Source organism: Bombina bombina, chromosome 4 (genome assembly GCF_027579735.1).
Source record: "Bombina bombina isolate aBomBom1 chromosome 4, aBomBom1.pri, whole genome shotgun sequence".
NCBI lineage: Eukaryota > Metazoa > Chordata > Amphibia > Anura > Bombinatoridae > Bombina > Bombina bombina.
Genome location: NC_069502.1, coordinates 1,112,865,077 through 1,112,885,541, shown reverse-complemented (window position 1 = coordinate 1,112,885,541; position 20,465 = coordinate 1,112,865,077). Strand labels below are relative to the sequence as shown.

The 20,465-nt window shown below is 37.2% G+C and overlaps 1 protein-coding gene across 6 annotated transcripts in view; it reads right to left on the bottom strand.

The window, feature by feature from the left end:
- Nucleotides 1-20,465, bottom strand: part of TRAF5 (TNF receptor associated factor 5) — a 319,757-nt gene that overhangs the window by 24,250 nt on the left and 275,042 nt on the right. For 5 of the 6 annotated variants that reach the window (XM_053712398.1, XM_053712400.1, XM_053712397.1 and 2 more), the window contains 3 exons: nucleotides 12,810-12,884; nucleotides 9,202-9,294; nucleotides 597-737 (listed from right to left, as the gene is read on the bottom strand). In XM_053712398.1, the coding sequence (XP_053568373.1) occupies nucleotides 597-737; nucleotides 9,202-9,294; nucleotides 12,810-12,884 (309 nt within the window). The remainder of the gene's footprint in view (nucleotides 1-596; nucleotides 738-9,201; nucleotides 9,295-12,809; nucleotides 12,885-20,465) is intronic. The other variant, XM_053712401.1, reaches the window with a different exon arrangement.

The following is a 20,465-nucleotide window of genomic DNA, read 5'->3' as shown; positions in this document are numbered from 1 at the left end:
AATCCCTTGTATTGTTTCTTCCATGCATTTTATAGCCCACAACCATAGCACACAATAAGATAAGGGTTTACTGTTTTTTTATTGAATACAGGTATACCTCGCTCATACAGCGGGTTAGAGACTGGAACCCCGCTGTAAAGTGAAAACCGCCTTATAGTAAAACAATGTCATTTTAGCTTTCTTTTCACTTGCCAGTGTGCTTATAAAATTGAAAACATGTTTTATCTAACATATATTAGAGGTGCAATAGGGCTAAGTTTAGTTTAACACTAGAACAGCACAGTATTCAATAAATACTGTACATGTAAAATAGTGACAATTACTGTAGTACAATTTGCCTGACTACAACAATGAGACACAGATTGCACTGTAATGCTGTAAACAGGGTGAACTGCGCATAACAAAATGGTGCCAGTCACTTTTCTTGCAATCTCACGATGAGTACAGCACTGTTTCAAAGTCCTTGGGGGTTGAACTTCAGCTCCAGGTTAGCGCTGTAAAGTGAGGTATACCTGTATATACAGAACTTATTATATAGTTTATTTGGTAACAAAATGCAACTAAAATAATATAAAAAGAAACATCAATTTCATCACCTGTGCGCTGGCAAGATGGTTTCCATTTGCACCCATATTCTGCATAAATTGTCTGCATTCTTTTTCACACCACATCACCTTGTCTGATAATTGTTGGATTTTATTTTCTTTCTGTTTCAAACATTCCTGCAATTCCAACATCTGGGGAATAAAATAAAATGTAAAAAAATTAAATACACAAAATCATAGAGTCGATGTCAGGCTACACATAACACAGTATTTCAATAAGCTACACATACAGGTATCCAGGAAACAGGAGTGAAAGAACAAAAGGGCATTTCATGAAGTCAAGGATACTAAAAATTTGGGCCCAATAAACTGACTAAAAGGGACATTATACACTCATTTTTTCTTTGCATAAATGTTTTGTAGATGATCTATTTATATAGCCCACAAAGTTTTTTTGTTTTTTTTTAAATGTATAGTTTTGCTTATTTTTAAATAACGTTGCTCTGATTTTCAGACTCCTAACCAAGCCCCAAAGTTTTATGAGAATACCGACAGATACCTTCTCCAGCTTGCTCCTGTTTGTGTAAAGGGTCTTTTCATATGCAAAAGAAGGGTGGGGGGGGGGGGAAGAGTCTTATTTGCCACTTGTAGTGGGCTTTCCAGCTACCTTTTCAACAGAGCTAAACTGAAAGCTTCTAAGTAAGTTTTTAAACAGTTTTGTACTGGATTTTTATATCAGTATCTGTGCAACTTATTCTTTATAGTAGTGTCTATTACATGCAGTTCTATGAAAATGAGTGTATACTGTCCCTTTAAAGGAACATTATATTGTCATAATAAAGTGTTCTAATTTTTAGAGTATTTTATTATTAAACAAATGTTTATTGCAAACTATGTCCATGATTACAAGTGAAGCGATAACTGCGCTCAAGGTAAATCAATAGCAAGTAAAAATTTAGCACACTAAAAAAAAGCCTATTTCTATTTTTTTTGCTTGAGTGCTAAGCTGAAAGTGCACTAGGCCCACTGCTCTAAAGCCGAAGGTGTGTTAGGATTAATTCAAATACCTATGTTCCTCACTTAGAAAAAAATGTTTATTTATATATATATATATAACATTTTCTTCTAAGTGAAGAACATAGGAATTTCAAGTATTTTTATTAAAATTGTTTAAAAATTATATTGCATATTTCAATGTCTAAATATGTGTATATATGTATGTATGTGTGCACACAGTGCATGCCTTCAACCAAACACACTGAGATACAAACAAGGGTGGCACGGGCCCTTTGTGAAATGGACTGCACTCCGGGTCCATTTCCGTGTTTTGCATAAGTCTAGGGAAATTACACAGGGCTTGTGTCACCCTTGTTTGTATCTCAGTGTGTTTGGTTGAAGGCATGCATTTTGTTGCTGTATATAAGGGACCGAGGGAGAAAGAGACGACCTTGACGTGGTCCTGGGCATAACACTATTTGGCCAAATGCTATAACTAACTCTTCCATGTTGCTTTTAATCTAGCTGTGTGCTTGCAAGAGACTTGCCAGAGTTTATATGTGTTAATAATTTTGTTTTGTAATTTCCCATAGCTGGTCTGGGGTTAACTGCCTGAGTCATTGAAAGCTGTGCAGCTGGCTGTAAGTGCTGTTAGTACCCAGGGCTGTGAGTTTTGCAGGGTCATAGGATGTGTAACCAGTTCAGTTTGAGAGTGCAGCCCATTTCCATGTTTTCTTTTTAGGCACACAGACATATATATATATATATATATTTATATTGGAATCGACGTAAATATTTATTAGGGATGCGCAAATATTTGGAATTCAGTCTGCGGTATTCAGCTAATTTCAGCTCCAGATTTAGTAAAAGTGTAACACAAATATCTGGATTTGTGCAAACCATGGCCATTTTTGGGCACTGTTTCACTTGTGAATGTGAATTCCAAATATTTGCACGTCCCTAAGAGATTATATATATAAGCCAAAGTTCAAAAGGTATATACACTCTCACCACCGTCCTGCAACTGCCAGGGTGCTCTTAAAGGGACATGAAACCCAATTTTTTTCTTTCATGATTTAGAAAGAGCATACAATTATAAACAACTTTTTAATTTACTTCTATTATCTATTTTGCTTCATTCTTTTGATATTCTTTGCTGAAAAGCATATCTAGATATGCTTAGTAGCTGCTGATTGGTAGCTGCACATAGATGCCTCCTGTGATTGGTTCACCGTGTGCATTGCTATTTCTTCATTAAAGTATATCTAAAGAATGAAGCAAATTAGGTAATAGAAGTAAATTGGAATGTTGTTTAAAATTGTATTCTCTACCTTAATCATGAAAGAAAATGTTTGGGTATAGTGTCCCTTTAAGGAGTATACAAACGGAAAAAGAAATGAAGCACTCACTGGACTTCGAGTATCTGTGTTACAAATGTTTATTTGTGACATTTCGGGACCTCAAACGTCCCTTCTTCTGACAACACTAAAGTGCAAATGAACAAACTTATAAAGGCCTGTAGGCCCCTCCCCATTGCGGTCACCAATCACTGGAGACCGTGTGCAAAAAGGGTAATACCATATAAATAACCCAAGTGTGAATCCATTACAATATTGGTGAACCAATCATAAAACAAAACTGGCTCATGTGTTGAATACAATACAATACAATATTAATAAGATTTTTTAATAAAAATGAAATAAAAAACAACAATATTCTGTGTCTCTATCTCAATAATGATACGTGATCCCACTAACATCACACTCCCCCAATCAGCAGGGTTCCAAACATTGGAACAATCCACGTTCCAGAACTCACTATTGGCTGAATGACAACCACACCTTAAACAGACAGAGCGGGCCAACCGGAAGTGATTGTAATCCCTATGGTAACCACATTAAACCCTCCATGTCTGTGTCACTAATAGAGGCAATAACGGCAATCTTAGCACCACCGAGATACCCTATTCCATCTCCCAAATAGACGCTGCGTCACCAGCCGCCCGATCGAAAGAGCAGCTAAACCGCCGTGTTACAAAGAACACTCTCATACAGACTGCTCAGAAGCACCTCCCCTGAGAACTAATAGGTACCTCAAAGACACACCTCCATTCCTATAGGCTAGGAGAATGATAGGCATCCTGTGACAACAACTCGAAAGAGCAAGCCTCCCGAACCTGTCAGTATAACACCGATCTCTAATAGGGAAACATTACCCAGCTCTATGCTTTACACACTAGAAAAAACATAAAAATAAATATAAAATTAAAACACAAACTGGCCCACCATAAGGGAGTCTGATCACAGCCGAACGACCAAATCCATATCATCATAATGGTCATCAACTATCAGCTCCTCCACCGATACCGTTCGGCAAATCTATAAACTAAGTGCGGATATGGAATGTGTATCTAGCACATCAACCACTCTATTCCATTCACTCGCAGTACTCCACCGATGACGTAATATGCCCCAAATTAAATGACCAAATTAAATGACCAAACCAGGTGACCATACTAGATAAAAAATATTTATATTTATAAGATCTACCATACTCTTAAGACCCCCCTATGCGGTCAGACCAAATAGAATTCACGTGCAACACTATGTCACGTATAACAACCGTACACAACTGTGACAAACAACTATCCAACTAGAAAAATGTGATAAATGTGTATCTCCAACATATACCTATAATGGGCCAGGGTAATCATACCCAAATGTGTCAAGTCGTACCTGGAGGGTCACTACTCCAGATCCTAAATATAAATTATAGACCCATCCTAGTGAAGACTCCAATATCCATATATGCCACAACGGGAGCCCAACACCCACCTGATCTGGGAATGGTAGAAGTGGGACCACGAAAACAAAAAAGTGTAAGTGTAATAGAAAAGTGTAAGTGTAATAAGAACCAAACATTAACACCAACATTTAAAAAAAGGAGACCAAAAACTGGGCTCTTACTAAAACCAAAATATCCTATATGCAACATTATAATAACACTGGGTTCCGCTGCTATCGGATCCTACTGTGTTATAACAAACAGATGGAGCATCTATAGACCAACATGGTGAATAAATATACGAAATACCTATCCACCATGAAAGACTATATAGACCCAAAGATTCACCATACTTGGATCCTACAGTGTATTGACAAACAGATGGATAATATCTTAACCAACATGCTGGATTGAAATTTAATACATGTTGATGAATGGCTAGACAACAAGGTCACCATATGGTATCATGAAATCGTGTACTCTCATGGATGAATGTGATCAAAGACTCATTAGATCTCCTGTAGTGTCCTTGCATGAGGAGAGTCTGTCATAGGAACGCCTGCCACCCAGATTGGACATTGAGACCCCTGGGTGCCAGGGTTCCCAGTTAATTTATCCATCTGGCTCTGTTGCCCCCTCTTCTTGGTGCCGGCACATGATCTATAATAGGGAATCTCAAGTCCGTAACGGTATGTCCTCTCTCCAAAAAGTGTCGGGCTACCGGTTGATCTGATTTTCCAACCTTCAGGGCAGTCCTTATACTTGATCGGTTAACTCATAACTACTGACTTTCAGGTGGTGGTACAGATCTTGTAGTTATAGGCTGTACCGCTCACTTTTGGGCCTGCCAGGCAAACTCGTAATACCGGCGCTGTGGAAGTCCCATTGAAAAAGGACTTTTTAAAAAGTGCGGTACTTACGTTGCGTGACGGCCAAAAAGGTGTGCGGTACAGCTATACCTACAACACCTGTAATACCAGCGGTAGTGAAAAAGAGCCATAACGATGCTTTTTCACTCATAACACACAACTCGTAATCTAGCTGCGAGTTAGTTATATATAGCTATAGACATGTATTTTACATGAACAGTATCAGCAGATATATATAGAAATATATAATAATAAAAAACATAAATTATGACTTACCAGATAATTTCCTTTCCTTCGATACAGGGAGAGTCCACAGCTGAATTCATTACTTGTGGGAAATACAGAACCTGGCCACTAGTAGGAGGCAAATACACCCCAGCCAAAGGCTTAAATACCTCTCCCACTTCCCTCATTCCCCAGTCATTCTGCTGAGGGAACAAGGAAAAAGAAGGAGAAATATTAGGGTGAAAAAGGTGCCAGAAGAAAACAAAATACATTTAGGGCCGCCCATCGGAGAACACAGGCGGGAGCTGTGGACTCTCTCTGAATTGAAGGAAAGGAAATTATCTGGTAAGTCATAATTTATGTTTTCCTTCTTAATACAGGGAAAGTCCACAGCTGCATTCATTATTTGTGGGAAACAATACCCAAGCTACAGAGGACACTGAATGCTAATGGGAGGGTAAAAAAAGAGAAGCGGCCCCTAATCTGAGGGCACCAAAGCCTGCAAAACCTTTCTCCCGAAGGCTGCTTCAGCAGAAGCAAAAACATCAAACTTGTAACTCCTCAACCAAAAAGATAAGGAAGCCGAAGAGGCCCTCTGACCCCTATGCTTCCCAGAATAGATAACAAACAGAGAAGAAGTTTGTCTAAATTCCTTTGTAGCCTGAAGATAGAACTTCAAGGCACGAACTACATCCAGATTATGCAGTAAACGTTCCTTCGATGAAGAAGGATTAAGACATAAGGAAGCAACCACAATTTTTGATCGATGTTGCAATTTAGGGCTGGGCGATATGGGCAAAAAAAAATAAAAAATCGCAATTTTCTTGTAAATGACTATAACACCTTAATTTTTCAATAAGAAAATTATTTAAGACTACAGAATCTTAATGTACATGTGTCTCAATGTCCAATACACTCTGGGAGCATAAAAATACAAACCACATATGTGTGTGTCTGTATATTATATATATATATATATATATATATATATATACACACACACACACACACACAATTATATATATATATATATATATATATATATATATATATATATATATATATACACACACACACACACACATATGTGTGTGTGTGTGTGTATGTACTGTATATGTGTATATATATATATATATATATATATATATATATATATATATTTATTTATTTTTTTCTTCTTTTTTTAAACATTCTATCTTGACTGATAATGAGCTCTGCTCCTGTGCAGGAATCCAATACAGGCATATAGCAGTAGGGGTGGGGGGTTGCTCTTTTCAGAAATACTGTGCTTTGCTGATATCAAATACATTGTAGATGCAGTTAACCCAGCAGCTAGCTAGCAGAGGGGACTGCAGTTTTAGCCTTTTTGGCAGCCGTGGGGTTAACTGCATCTGCTATGTATTTGAGGATTTTTTTAGCAAAAAATGGCGAACTCTCACGTTTTTTAAATCACAGCAATTAATTGCGGTTTTAAATTATGCAGCCCTATTGCGATTTGACACAACCTTAGTAAGAAATCCTAACTTAGTTCGTAGAACAGCCTTATCAGCATGGAACACCAGATAAGGAGGGTTGCATTGCAAGGCAGCAATTTCAGAGACTCTGCGTGCAGTAGCAATAGCTAGTAGAAAAAGAACCTTCCAAGACAAAAAACGTAATGTCAACCTCATGCATAGGCTCAAATGGACCGTTGCAAAACTTTAAGAACAAGGAGGAGCATTAGATCTAAACACCGGCCTGATCCTAGTCCGGAAGCTCAGCGAGCCTCTTGTGCAGTAAAACAGACAGGGCCGAAATCTGTCCCTTCAAGGAACTAGCTGAGAGGCCCTTCTGCAGTCAAACCTGGAGAAAAGAAGGAATCCTGGCAACCTTTACTTTGTGCCAGGACAAACCACGCTCTTCACACCAGAATAAGTAGGTCCTCCACACTTTATGAAAGATGCGATGAGTAACTGGATTACGAGCTTGAATGAGAGTATCGATTACACTCTCAGAAAACCCTCTCTTGGCTAAGACTAAGCATTCAATCTCCACGCAGTCAGCCTCAGAGAATCTAGATTTTGATGAATGAAGGGGCCTTGTTCCAGCAGATCCCTGCGACAAGGTAACCTCCAAGAAGGAGATGGTGACATCCCCACTAGATCCGCGATCCATATCCTTCGTGGCCACGATGGAGCAATCAGTATGACTGATGCCTGCTCCTGAAAGATTCGAGCCACCACTCAAGGAAGGAGTGGTAATGGCAGGAAAAGAGAAATTAGATTGAACCTCCAAGGCACCGCTAATACATCTATTAGCTCTGCCTGAGGACCCCTGGAACTCGACCCATATCTAGGTAGCTAGGTATTGAGACGGGACGCCATGAGATCTATCTCCGGCGTTCCCCACCTGTCAGAATGTGGATGGCTGACAGCGAACAGTTGTCAACCTTATTTGATATAATAACCTTATCAAGGCATATGGAACATAATTGAGAGGGCGGATATTCCAGAGCTCCCTCACAATATAAACAGGCATTACTCTTTGAAATAGAGGGAGAACCCTCTAATGAATAAGAATCCTCCATAGCTAAAGTACGATATGCAGAGGACTACAGAGAAAACGAACTTTATTTTAAATAAAAAAAGCGGCACCTTTATACCCCCAATGGCTGGGGCACTCACCACCTCCTATGACCCATACAGAACAGAGATAAAACTCCTCTCCAGTAGTAACTCTCAAGAGAACGGAAATGAAAGCCTCGACCATTCCGGTCACATGGTGCAATGCAGGACCGTCCCTGCTATGAGAAAAAGCGCGCTAAGCTTTTAAGCTGCACAACCTTCAAAGCGAAAGTGAAACCTGTATGTTCTATCTCAGTCTAAGAGCCCATAAACATCTTACACAAAAAGCATAAAATCAAATAAAGAATATATGATTAAACCCAACTGTTCATAATCCCCCTCAGGAGATATTAACCCTTGATTCCATATAGATAAAAGGAGCCACACTGTGACCCTGTCTTCTAGCGTTTGCAATATGTGTAAAAAATTAAATGATCTTACCGGAATCTATGCCGTGGAACAGTAACACGGTCCTTCAAGAGTGTAGCAGCGTTTCTGACATGGACTTGAGTGAAGAAAGCAGGTAGTGAAACTTGTCAACACTGATTGCTTAAGGAGCTGTTATTATGAGTCTGGATGGGTTCGCAGACAGACTCTCCCTGCATCTCGAGACTAACTTTCGGAAAAGCTCTCACTGAGAGGCTGACAAGACTACTTAAAACTCCAGTCCCATCTCAAATGGCAGATACCCTTCCTAAGGAACTACTCCGAAATCTTCTGACACTTCTCTGCCAACCTCCTGTGACGAAAGGCAAAGAATGACTGGGAGATGAGGGAAGTGGGGGAGGTATTTAAGCCTTTGGCTGGGGTGTCTTTGCCTCCTCCTGGTGGCCTGGTTCTGTATTTCCCACAAGTAATGAATGCAGCTGTGGACTCTCCCTGTATTAAGAAGGAAATTAAATTATTTTCAATTTAGATTTTAATGCAATCTGGTTAGCACACATGAAAACTTGTAATCTTAAAGCGTGTTATTAAAATATTACAAATATAATACAAAAAAATGAATAAAAAGTATTCAAAATTAGTAAACATACTGTAAAATATATAGATATATTCTTTGTATTACAGTATATAGAATATTTTACAGTGTGTTTAATAACTTTTATTAATGTTTTAATATTTTATCTACCAAAAGTTAGTTAATTTCGTCCTTAAAGAAGCGAATACTCAGCCGCGTACCTGTCCTTCTAGTTTTGTATTCTTGTTCAAAACACATAGCATATGCTCCCTCAAGAACTGGTCTTCATGCTCCTTTATATTCCCCTGTTTTACCTATCAACAAAAAAGAAAAACAAGTTAGAATTTACAAGAGACAGAGATTTTAGAAACCAATATATTTGGTGCTTCAGGATTTAAATATGTAGTTTTAAAAATGTTTAATAATTGACTAAAAAGCCATAATTTCCTAAAAAAAGGAGAGTAAAGTCAAAATTAAACTTTCATGATTCAGAAAGAGCATAAGATTTTAATCAACTTTCCAATTTACTATTATCATATTTGCTTTGTTCTCTTGCTATCCTATGTTGAAAAGCATACCTAGGTAGGCCCAGGAGCAGCAATGCACTATTGAGAGCAGGATGCTGATTGCTGGCTACACATTTATGCCTTGTCTCAATCAATTTATTCAGCTAGCTCCCAGTATTGTATTACTGCTCTTCGGTTTACTATTTAATTAAAGATACCATGAGAACAAAGCAAATTTAATAACAGAATTATAATGAAAAGATGTTTTAATTTTCACTTTATGGTCCCATTAATGTACAATTATTCTGCTTGAATAGGGAAGAACAGTGAATAGCGCTTAGGGGAATGAACAGAGAGCAAGGTTTCGTGTTAATGGTCAGACAGAGTAAGTCTGAAGTCCCAGTATGTTTAATTGTGCTCTGTACTAATAGGACATTAATTCAGTTATTATGTGAAAACTGACCTATTAACACTGTTACCATTCTCAAATCCTGCTACCCCTTATGTCTTTTTCTAACACTATAGGCTATATTGTGAGTAACAACAGCAATGTGGCAGGATGAGATGCTTTCATTGCCACTAAAGTGATCTGTATCTCATGTTGATATCTTGTTGACAATACCAAAGTAATCTATTATACATGATTTACTTCAATAGACAGTTTCAGAAAAGTAATGTTTGTTTGTTTATTATTTAATATCGTCTAGGCTTTCTTCATTGTAAAGTCATGACACATAGAATTAGGGTTAAAAGGACACTGAACCCAAATTTTATCTTTCATGATTCAGATAGAGCATGCAATTTTAATCAACTTTCTAATTAACTCCTATTATCAATTTTTCTTCGTTCTCTTGCTATCTTTATTTGAAAAAGAAGGCATCTAAGCTTTTTTTTGGTTAAGACCTCTGGACAGCACTTTTTTATTGGTGGATGAATGTATCCACCAATCAGCAAGAACAACCCAGGTTGTTCACCAAAAATGGGCAGGCATCTAAACTTACATTCTTGCATTTCAAATAAAGATTCCAAGGGAATGAAGAAAATGAAGAAAATTTGATATTAGGAGTAAATTAGAAAGATGCTTAAAATTTCATGCTCTATCTGCATCACAAAAGAAAAAATGTGGGTTCAGTGTTCTTTTAAGAGAGAAAACATTCTTGTGATATTTTCTTTGAGGATAACATCTTAAAGAGACATACTCAAAATTGTTCAGGGATTTTTCAAGAAAGGTGTGTTCTAAACCTGCTGCATTAGGAGAAGCTGTGCCAAAGCCTAAGAGGAACTAATAAACCTTTAATTATAGTAACCTTTAATATAATCTGTTTGCAGTGCGTTTTTACTTGCAGTACCAGAGCAGTGGTGTCTCCAGGATATATTTATTGGGGAGGGGCACTTAACAGAGGCCCGCAGGTGTTTTGTAGGCGGGCTGTGACAGGAGGGCAGTGTCGGTTGGCCAGTACTGATTTTTCAGTAGGCAGAGCCAGACGGTCTGTAGTAGGGCCAGCTGGAGCTGGGGAAATCCTGTTCAGAGAGGTGGTGGGAAAACCAAGTGATCACAGTTGGGTGGGGGCACATAGGAGGGCCAGCCACAATGCTGTTTTAATGCTTGAATATATGCATAACAAAACATGTATAATATATACAAGTATTTAAATCATATTTATACATATCAAATGTAAAACCAAAGTTTATTATTGGGGGAAAAAAGTTTTAACAGTGAATTAAAGGAATGTGGTATATGAGAAGGTGCTTTAGTGGGAAGGGCTCAAAGGGGTATATGTTTGTGTGTGTCTTTGTATCTTTATAGAATAAGAATATATGTGTGTATGTATATATGTGAAGTTAAAAGTAAGTGAAGAACTACACAATTTTACCTTTGGTTTAGCAAACCTTCAGATTAGAGCAGTAGTCGACACAAATGTTTCATCGCATCCCCATAGAGGTCTACAAGGTAAGGAATTTAGCGCATCTCGAGTATCCAACATCAAAATTTTAGCACAGTCTAAACTTTTGCTTAAGCACTTATACATTACTTTTAACTCGTAATATGAGCGCAAAAACACTATTGATTTAAAGTGACAGTACACTGTAAAATTGTTTTTATATTAATGTATTTTCAATGACTTGTTATACCAGCTGCAGAGTATAAAATGTAGGAGAAATTGAATTTTCAGGTTTATTTGTGTATATGAAGTAGCTGGTTTTGTGCTTTTAAACCTCAGCCTATTACAATGGGTTGATCTTCAGCTAATATCAGATCTCATTATGTTATCACTTTGTGCACACACACTTGCTTCCTTATCTTACATTTGTCTGGAAAACTAAAGCTCAATACATTGGAAAATTATAATTGTATTACTTAACTATCCTGCACCCCACTGTGAGTTTAATTTCTTCTGCTGGCTGTGTTTAGTTAGGCTATTCAATAGCTGAGACGCCAGTATCAAAACTTTCAGTATAGGTTGGGAAACCACAAGCTAAATCAGCTATTTCAAAGGCCAAAATAGGGGTAAAGGAGCTACTTGTAAACAATTTAATACACTCCAGCAGGTAAAATGGATCATTGGGTACAATTTAAATAGGAGAAAATTTTTGGGTGAACTGTCCCTTTAACTTGAGGGATGTTAGTGCACAATATCACTAATATTTTTGTGCTCCACTTGTAATCTACGCCAAATGTATAATTATGCATTATTTAAAGGTATATGAAATCCCATAATGTTCTTTCATGGTTCAGATAGAAAGCTGTTTAAAATTGCCTGCTCTAATTTACTTCTATTATTATTATTTCTTTATTCTCTTGGTATGTTTTGTTGAAAAGCAGGGACGTAAGCTCAGAAGCCAGCCCATTTCTAGAGCACGATATGGCAGCAGTTTCGCAAGAATGCTATCCATTTGCAAAAGCACTAGATGGCTGCAATATTTTTTTGCCATATAGTAGTTCAGATGCCTACCTAGGTATCTCTGCAACACAGAATAAAATGGAAACGAAGCAAATTTGATAACAGAAGTGAATTGGAAACATTTTTAAGATTGTATGCTCTGTCTGAATCACAAAATAATTCTTTCTGGATTTCATATCCCTTTAAAACTTTGAAATGTACTTCACTTTCATTGTTTTATGAGCCCTCACACTTCTACATACTGCACTGTGAGCTAATTCATATCTATCCCTTATTGGCCACATGTAAAACTGTATTTTTATTATGTTTAAATAGAGCATGATATAATTTATTTTCTGTTTCATTTATATACAGAGCAATTGGAACTGACTGTGAAGAATAATGTGAGAGATGACAGTGCTGAAGGCAATTCATAAGTACCTTAAAATGACAGCCATAGTTTACAAAGGGACACTCTATCTCAGCTTCTGGACACAGGGCCAGGTGTTCTGCCAGCTGCAAACAGTGATACAAACAAGAACATCAGTTTATTGTGTGACGTATGGGGAGAAAAAAAATCATGGATAAGAGATTGGAAAAATACCTGCATAAATGATAAGTGTATAGTTACCATAGTACCTTAAATCTAGTAAAAGATTTTAAAAACACTATTATGTACACAAGTTTTCATGATAAATTACTGATTAATCCTGAACTCTTTTTGATTACTGTTGTTAAAAAAACTTTATTAAAAAATGCAAAATTATACGGACTTTGCCATTGGTTCGCTGTTTAGAACGATTATTATTCTGCAATGGGGTCATTTTGCAGTACTGTAATGCAGGTATTGTGCAGTTATTTACAATGATTTAATCTTTATCTATACATTACTTAGAAACCTGTACTTCACATGACTTCAGATTTTCTATGCAATGACAGTAGCCGTTTGCTAAAACATCAGTATTTTCACTATACTGCTCTTTCTAAATCATGAATCTTTAATTATGACTTTACTGTCCCTTTAACTCCGCCACAAGTAAACTTTTTGCACGTGTCGGGTAGCGCTCGTATTACAAGTTGAAAGTAAAAAAATTCTTGATTGTGCACTAATCCGACAGTCGCAAAAAGCCGAACTAAGAATATCGCAATTGCGTTAACGTACAACTTACTTGCGAGCAAACGCAATTGTGTTTTCTCAAGTGCGCTAACCTGACATTTCACATTCCAATGTTGTTCACATAGCGGAATATGTTCTATTTATTCTTAAATATGTTCCCCTATGTAAATACATAGTTAAACACTTTACTAAATATGACTGTTGCATAAATATTTTCATATACTTGACTGCAAAGGGCTCCGATGCACTTCTATATATGTGTACATCTGTATTCATGTAAACATGTTTGACAAAGGGGGAGACCCCGAAACGTTACAGGTTATTAAAAATCACTGAGGTGTTTTACCTTAAGTCCCACCAGTGCGGTCTCTATTATTTGGACATTGTATTTATATATATGCACCGCACCTGGGCAGAAAAACATAAGGAACGTGAGTGCTTGGTGACAATTTTTATATATATATATATATATATATATATATATATATTTATATTTATAACCTACAGTATTATTTTATTACACTGAGTGAGCAATCTCTGTGCCTGTAGAAATATTGCAAGTAATCATGCTCCATAGCATGCAGTAATATTCTATTTTGTGCAGTGCAGTATATGAGAACAAGCAAGCTCTGTGCAAGATGTAATATTATGTTATAAAGTAAGTAAGCTCTGCACCTAATGTTTTATTATAGAAGCCACTCCCATAACCTGCAGTAATAGTTTATTATAAAGCTGCTAGTCCGTTCAGCACTGCATGGCCGGCTATTCCTCCAGCTAGATCCGACACGGCTGCCCCCCGGCCCCCCCTCAGCCTCAGCTCAGTCAGTCACCATGTGTCCATCGTTGTGCTTGCCTTGCCTGAGCCGTGATGTGAGCCTCCTCTCTGCGGTTGCCACTCCAGTCTCACTGCCGCGCTGCAGACTCCCAGACTCCTCCTGAAGAGACTAAATATGCAGTCAGTCAGAAGGAGGAAGTTCCGAGCGGCAGCAAAAAAATATCCATCACCGGTTGTTCCGCCCCCGGCCAAAGGTGCGAGCTAGTACAGCACTAGTCATAGGTGACATCATAGTGGGCGGGGTTATAAATCACCTACTCTCGCGGGTTTTTAACCGCAGCGATTAATCGCGGTTTAAAACCTGCATCCGCGATTAATCGTGCAGCCCTAATATGACTATATACATATTAAGACATGTACATATATGTATCTCTATGTTAAAGCCCTTTGCGGTCCTTTTTTTTTTCTAACACAGGAGATCTTTGAGCCCTTATAACTTTTGAATGCAATTTTTTTTTTAAATAATTTTTATTAGATGGTGTTATTGTGAGTGTAACTGTAATTCTAAATGATTTTTTTTTTAAATGTGTTTGGTTAACTGTTACTCTCGAATAAAAAGTGTTAGAGCTCTGAGGTAGTGCACGTTAAATTCAATTGCGCTCAACCGATCGCGTTTACTTTTAAAATTACAATACTTCAGACGAGCGCCACTAGTAATCTGTCCCTGAATAAGGAAACACTACAATACACTGAAGAATCACCCCACAGGTGTTAGCATTAGGGCTTTCGACAGTGAAAGACACATTCGCTCAGATAACAATGTGAATTCAAGATAATACCTATTTCTATTTAGTGTATTATAATCCAGTTGCTATAGTGTCTAAAGGGGAATTTTGAACATTTAACAAGCAATGCAGTTGTTTAATGCTAGAAAACCTAAGAGTAAAGTGCATAAGGTTAAAACACAGAGAAAATGTACCAATCCCAAAACAGCCAGATAAAACATGAATTGAGAACTAGGAGAGATCACAGTGTACCAGATTAGCCTATAGGGCCGATTTACTAATGTGCAGGCGGACATGATCCGCTGTAGCATACGCTGTCGGCATTTATCATTGCACAAGCATTCCTTGTGAAATGCTTGTGCAATGCCGCCCTCTGCAGATTCGCGGCCAATTGGCTGCTAGCAGGGGGTGTTAATCAACCCGATCATATCTGATCAAGCTAATTGCTGTCCGCCTCCTCGGAGGTGGCGGATGAGTTAAGAAGCACTTAGCTCCCGTTTCCGGCGAGCCTGAAGACTCATGCGGAAACAGATGCATTTAAAGGGACATTATACACTCATTTTTTCTTTGCATAAATGTTTTGTAGATGATCTATTTATATAGCCCATAAAGTTTTTTTTTTAATGTATAGTTTTGCTTATTTTTAAATAACATTGCTCTGATTTTCAGACTCCTAACCATGCCCCAAAGTTTTAGGAGAATACCGTCAGATACCTACTCCAGCTTGCTCCTGTTTGTGTAAAGGGTCTTTTCATATGCAAAAGAAGAGGGAGGGGGGAGTGTCTTATTTCCCACTTGCAGTGGGCTTTACAGCTACCTTTTCAACAGAGCTAAACTGAGAGCTTCTAAGTAAGTTTTTAAACAGTTTTATACTGGATTTTTATATCAGTATCTGTGCATCTTATTCTTTATAGTAGTGTCTATTACATGCAGTTATATGAAAATGGGTGTATACAGGGCTTGCTAAATCGGCCCCTATGTGTCAGAAAACAGCCTAGCAACCAGCCAGGGGACACCAGTGTTAATTTCGTCGAATAAAACTTGACTAAAATGACTATAAAACTAAAGAAATTCTGATGACTAAAATACGACTAAAACTAAAATGACATTTTAGTCAAAAGACTATGACTAAAACTAAATCAAAATGACATTTTAATCAAAAGACTATGACTAAAACTAAATCAAAATTTGCTGACAAAAACATTTTATGCAAGGTGTTATAATCAATCCATATCTAATTACTGCTCTTTTGTAGAATTTACTAAACTTAATTTTATTAAATTTTAAGCTAAATAAAGACATTATATACCACAACAGTTAAATCTGTTAAATTCTGTATTGCATGCTCAAACCATAAATAAAATCAGGTTAATAAACCTTTACTCCAGGAGTATATAATGAGTTTGGAAGTTCTAGAGCAGTGCTAATATCGTTGCCGAAATTTTTTCAAATCTGTGAACAATTAATTGATTCTTCCTATAGAAAAAAGAATAACCCACGAGTATCGGTTTAAGTAATGCTGTGCCTGTGCTAGCTGCAGAAACTTTTTGTTGTGTTGAGTTACTTGATACTTGTTTTAATTATTAACAGAGAAAGTTAAAGTTTTTATATTGGGTAATATGTGCAATACAGCCAATACAGTTTAAAGTTTAGTTTTTTTATATTTTAAAGTTTAATAAAGACGTTACATATCACAACGTCTAAATTTGTGTATGTACTGCATGTTTAAACCTTAATACCATAAATAATAGCAGGTGTTAAGTTTACTCCTGGAGTATATAATCAGTTTGCAAATTATAGAGAAATGCTTAAATAATGCATTACACTTTAACTAAACCCCTTAGATTTTAGTCAACTAAAACCTACTGGAGATTTAAGGCTGTGACACACTGCAAGCGGAGCGGTGCGCAGCGTGTAGATGCAGCTGTGCGCGCTCAGTGTGTCCTGCCTTTTCATCTCTGAGCACTCTGCTGCATCAGGTCGCGTAGCTAAGCACTCAGAGATGAAATAATTGAACTTCAGAAGCGATGCGACGTGGTGCGAAGCAGCTGCTTTGCCTCGCGCCGCATCGCTTGCAGTGTGTCACAGCCTTTAGTCGACTAAAATCTACTGGAGATTCAGTCGACTAAAACTAGACTAAAACTAAAACAATTCAGATGACTAAAATACGACTAAAACTAAAATGGCATTTTAGTCAAAAGACTAAAACTAAGACTAAATTGAAATTTGCCGTCAAAATTAACACTGGGGGACACCAAGACTGCCGGAAGATGATGCTTTCAAACTGAATAAGACAAAATATAAAGCAAAACCAGTCTTTTTCTTCCCATTTTACTCAATGTTATACACAAGAGTAAAGAATACAAAAAACAGAGTAAATTTCAATAAAGATTACACAAAGTCTGTTACTTCTGATGAGTAATGACTCTTCAACAAGAGCTCCTAGAAAATGACTAAGTAGAGAAAAAACAGTACATCATCTTCAGTTCTAATACTCTCACAAACTAAATAATTATTATGTAACTACTTAAATAACAAAAATATGTGTTAGCAATTATTATTATTATCAGTTATTTGTAGAGCTCCAACAGATTCCGTAGCGCTAATTAATACTCCATTGAGCTTCAATCATATTTTTACTTGTAAAGGGCCAGATTACAAGTGGAGCAGTATTTCTCGCTCTTGCGCTAACTCCACTAGCAATAAGTCTTTAGCGCACGTTGTGTAGCGCTTTTATTACAAGTTGAAATTAAAATGTGCGCACATAAAAAGCCGAAGTTAGCATATTGCGTACGCTTTAGCTAATTCCCCACACATAACTCAATGGAGCAAAAAAAGTGGGAAAAAAACTAAAACCATACACATGTGCAAACCAAAATTGCTAGCCCAAGATGAAAATATTAATATTTCCCATTCCAATGTTCTTCTTTACTAACTAAAGAAGAATGAGTGGTATTTGGTAGACTTAAGTCTACCAAAGACCACTCATACTACTTTAGTTAGTACTTAAGTTTACCAAATAGCACTCATACTTCTTTAGTTAGTACTTAAGTCTACCAATGACTACTCATACTACTTTAGTTAGCACTTAGGTCTACCAAATACCACTCATACCAATTAAGTTAGTACTTATGTCTACCAAATACCATTCATACTAATTTAGTTAGTACTTACGTCTACCAAAGACCATTCATACTTCTTTAGTTAGTACTACTCATACTACTTTAGTGCTTGAATCTACCAAAGACTACTCATACTACTTTAGTTAGTACTTAAGTCTACCAAATACCACTCATACTTCATTAGCTAGTACTTAAGTCTACCAAAGACTACTCATACTACTTTAGTTAGTACTTAGCTCTACCGAATACCACTCATACTACTTTAGTTAGTACTTAAGTCTACCAAATACCACTCATACTTCATTAGTTAGTACTTAGGTCTACCAAAGACTACTCATACTAATTTAGTTAGTACATAAAGGGACATTATACACTCATTTTTTCTTTGTATAAATGTTGTGTAGATGATCTATTTATATAGCCAATAAAAATAACATTGCTCTGATTTTCAGACTCCTAACCAAGCCCCAAAGTTTTAGGAGAATACCGTCAGATACCTACTCCAGCTTGCTCCTGTTTGTGTAAAGGGTCTTTTCATATGCAAAAGAAGGGGGAGGGTCTTATTTCCCACTTGCAGTGGGCTTTCCAGCTAGCTTTTCAACAGAGCTAAACTGAGAGCTTCTAAGTAAGTTTTTAAACAGTTTTATACTGGATTTTTATATCAGTATCTGTGCATCTTATTCTTTATAGTAATGTCTATTACATGCAGTTATATGAAAATGGGTGTATACTGTCCCTTTAAGTCTACTCGTACTACTTTAGTTAGTACTTAAAGGGACAGTTCACCCAAAAATGTTCTCCCCTTTAAATTGTTCCCAATGATTCATTTTACCTGCTGGAGTGTTTTAAAATGTTTACAAGTAGCTCCTTTACCCCTATTTTGGCATTTGAAATAGCTGATTTAGCCTGTGGTAACCCAACCTATTGTGAAAGTTTCTATACTGGAGTATATTCTATTGAATAGCCTAAGTAAACGCAGCCAGCAGAAGAGATTACACTCTCAGTGGGGGGCATGATAGTTAAGTAATAAAATCATAATTTTCCATTGTTCTCTCTAAGTATTGAGCTTTAGTTTTACAGACAAATATAAGATATGGAAGCAAGTCTGTGTAAATAAAAGTGATAACATAATGAGATCTAATATTACCTGAAGCTCAACCCATTGTAATAGGCTGTGGTTTAAAAGCACAAAACCAGCTACTTCATATATGCAAATAAACCGAAAAATGCAATTTCTCATACATTTTATACTCTGCAGCTGGTATAACAAGTCATTGAAAATACATTCATATAAAAACAATTTTACAGTGTACTGTCCCTTTAAAGGAACATGAAACCCCAAATGTTTCTTTCATTAATTAGAAAGAGTGTGCAATTTTAAACAACATTCTAATTTACTTCTATTATCTAATTTGTTTCATTCTCTTGATATTCTTTGCTGAAAAGCATATCTAGATAGGCTCAGTAGCTGCTGATTGGTGCATGCATATAGATGCCTCGTGTGATTGGCTCACCCATATGTATTGCTATTTCTTCAACAAACGATATCTAAAAAACATAATTTATGCTTACCTGAAATTTATTTCTCTTGTAGTGTATCCAGTCCACGGATCATCCATTACTTGTGGGATATTCTCGTTCCCAACAGGAAGTTGCAAGAGGATCACCCACAGCAGAGCTGCTATATAGCTTCTCCCCTCACTGCCATATCCAGTCATTCGACCGAAACAAGCCGAGAAAGGAGAAACCATAGGGTGCAGTGGTGACTGTAGTTTAATTAAAATTTAGACCTGCCTTAAAAGGACAGGGCGGGCCGTGGACTGGATACACTACAAGAGAAATAAATTTATCAGGTAAGCATAAATTATGTTTTCTCTTGTTAAGTGTATCCAGTCCACGGATCATCCATTACTTGTGGGATACCAATACCAAAGCTAAAGTACACGGATGATGGGAGGGACAAGGCAGGAACTTAAACAGAAGGAACCACTGCCTGTAGAACCTTTCTCCCAAAAACAGCCTCCGAAGAAGCAAAAGTATCAAATTTGTAAAATTTTGAAAAGGTGTGAAGCGAAGACCAAGTCGCAGCCTTGCAAATCTGTTCAACAGAGGCCTCATTTTTAAAGGCCCAGGTGGAAGCCACAGCTCTAGTAGAATGAGCTGTAATCCTTTCAGGGGGCTGCTGTCCAGCAGTCTCATAGGCTAAGCGTATTATGCTCCGAAGCCAAAAGGAGAGAGAGGTTGCTGAAGCTTTTTGACCTCTCCTCTGTCCAGAGTAAACGACAAACAGGGCAGATG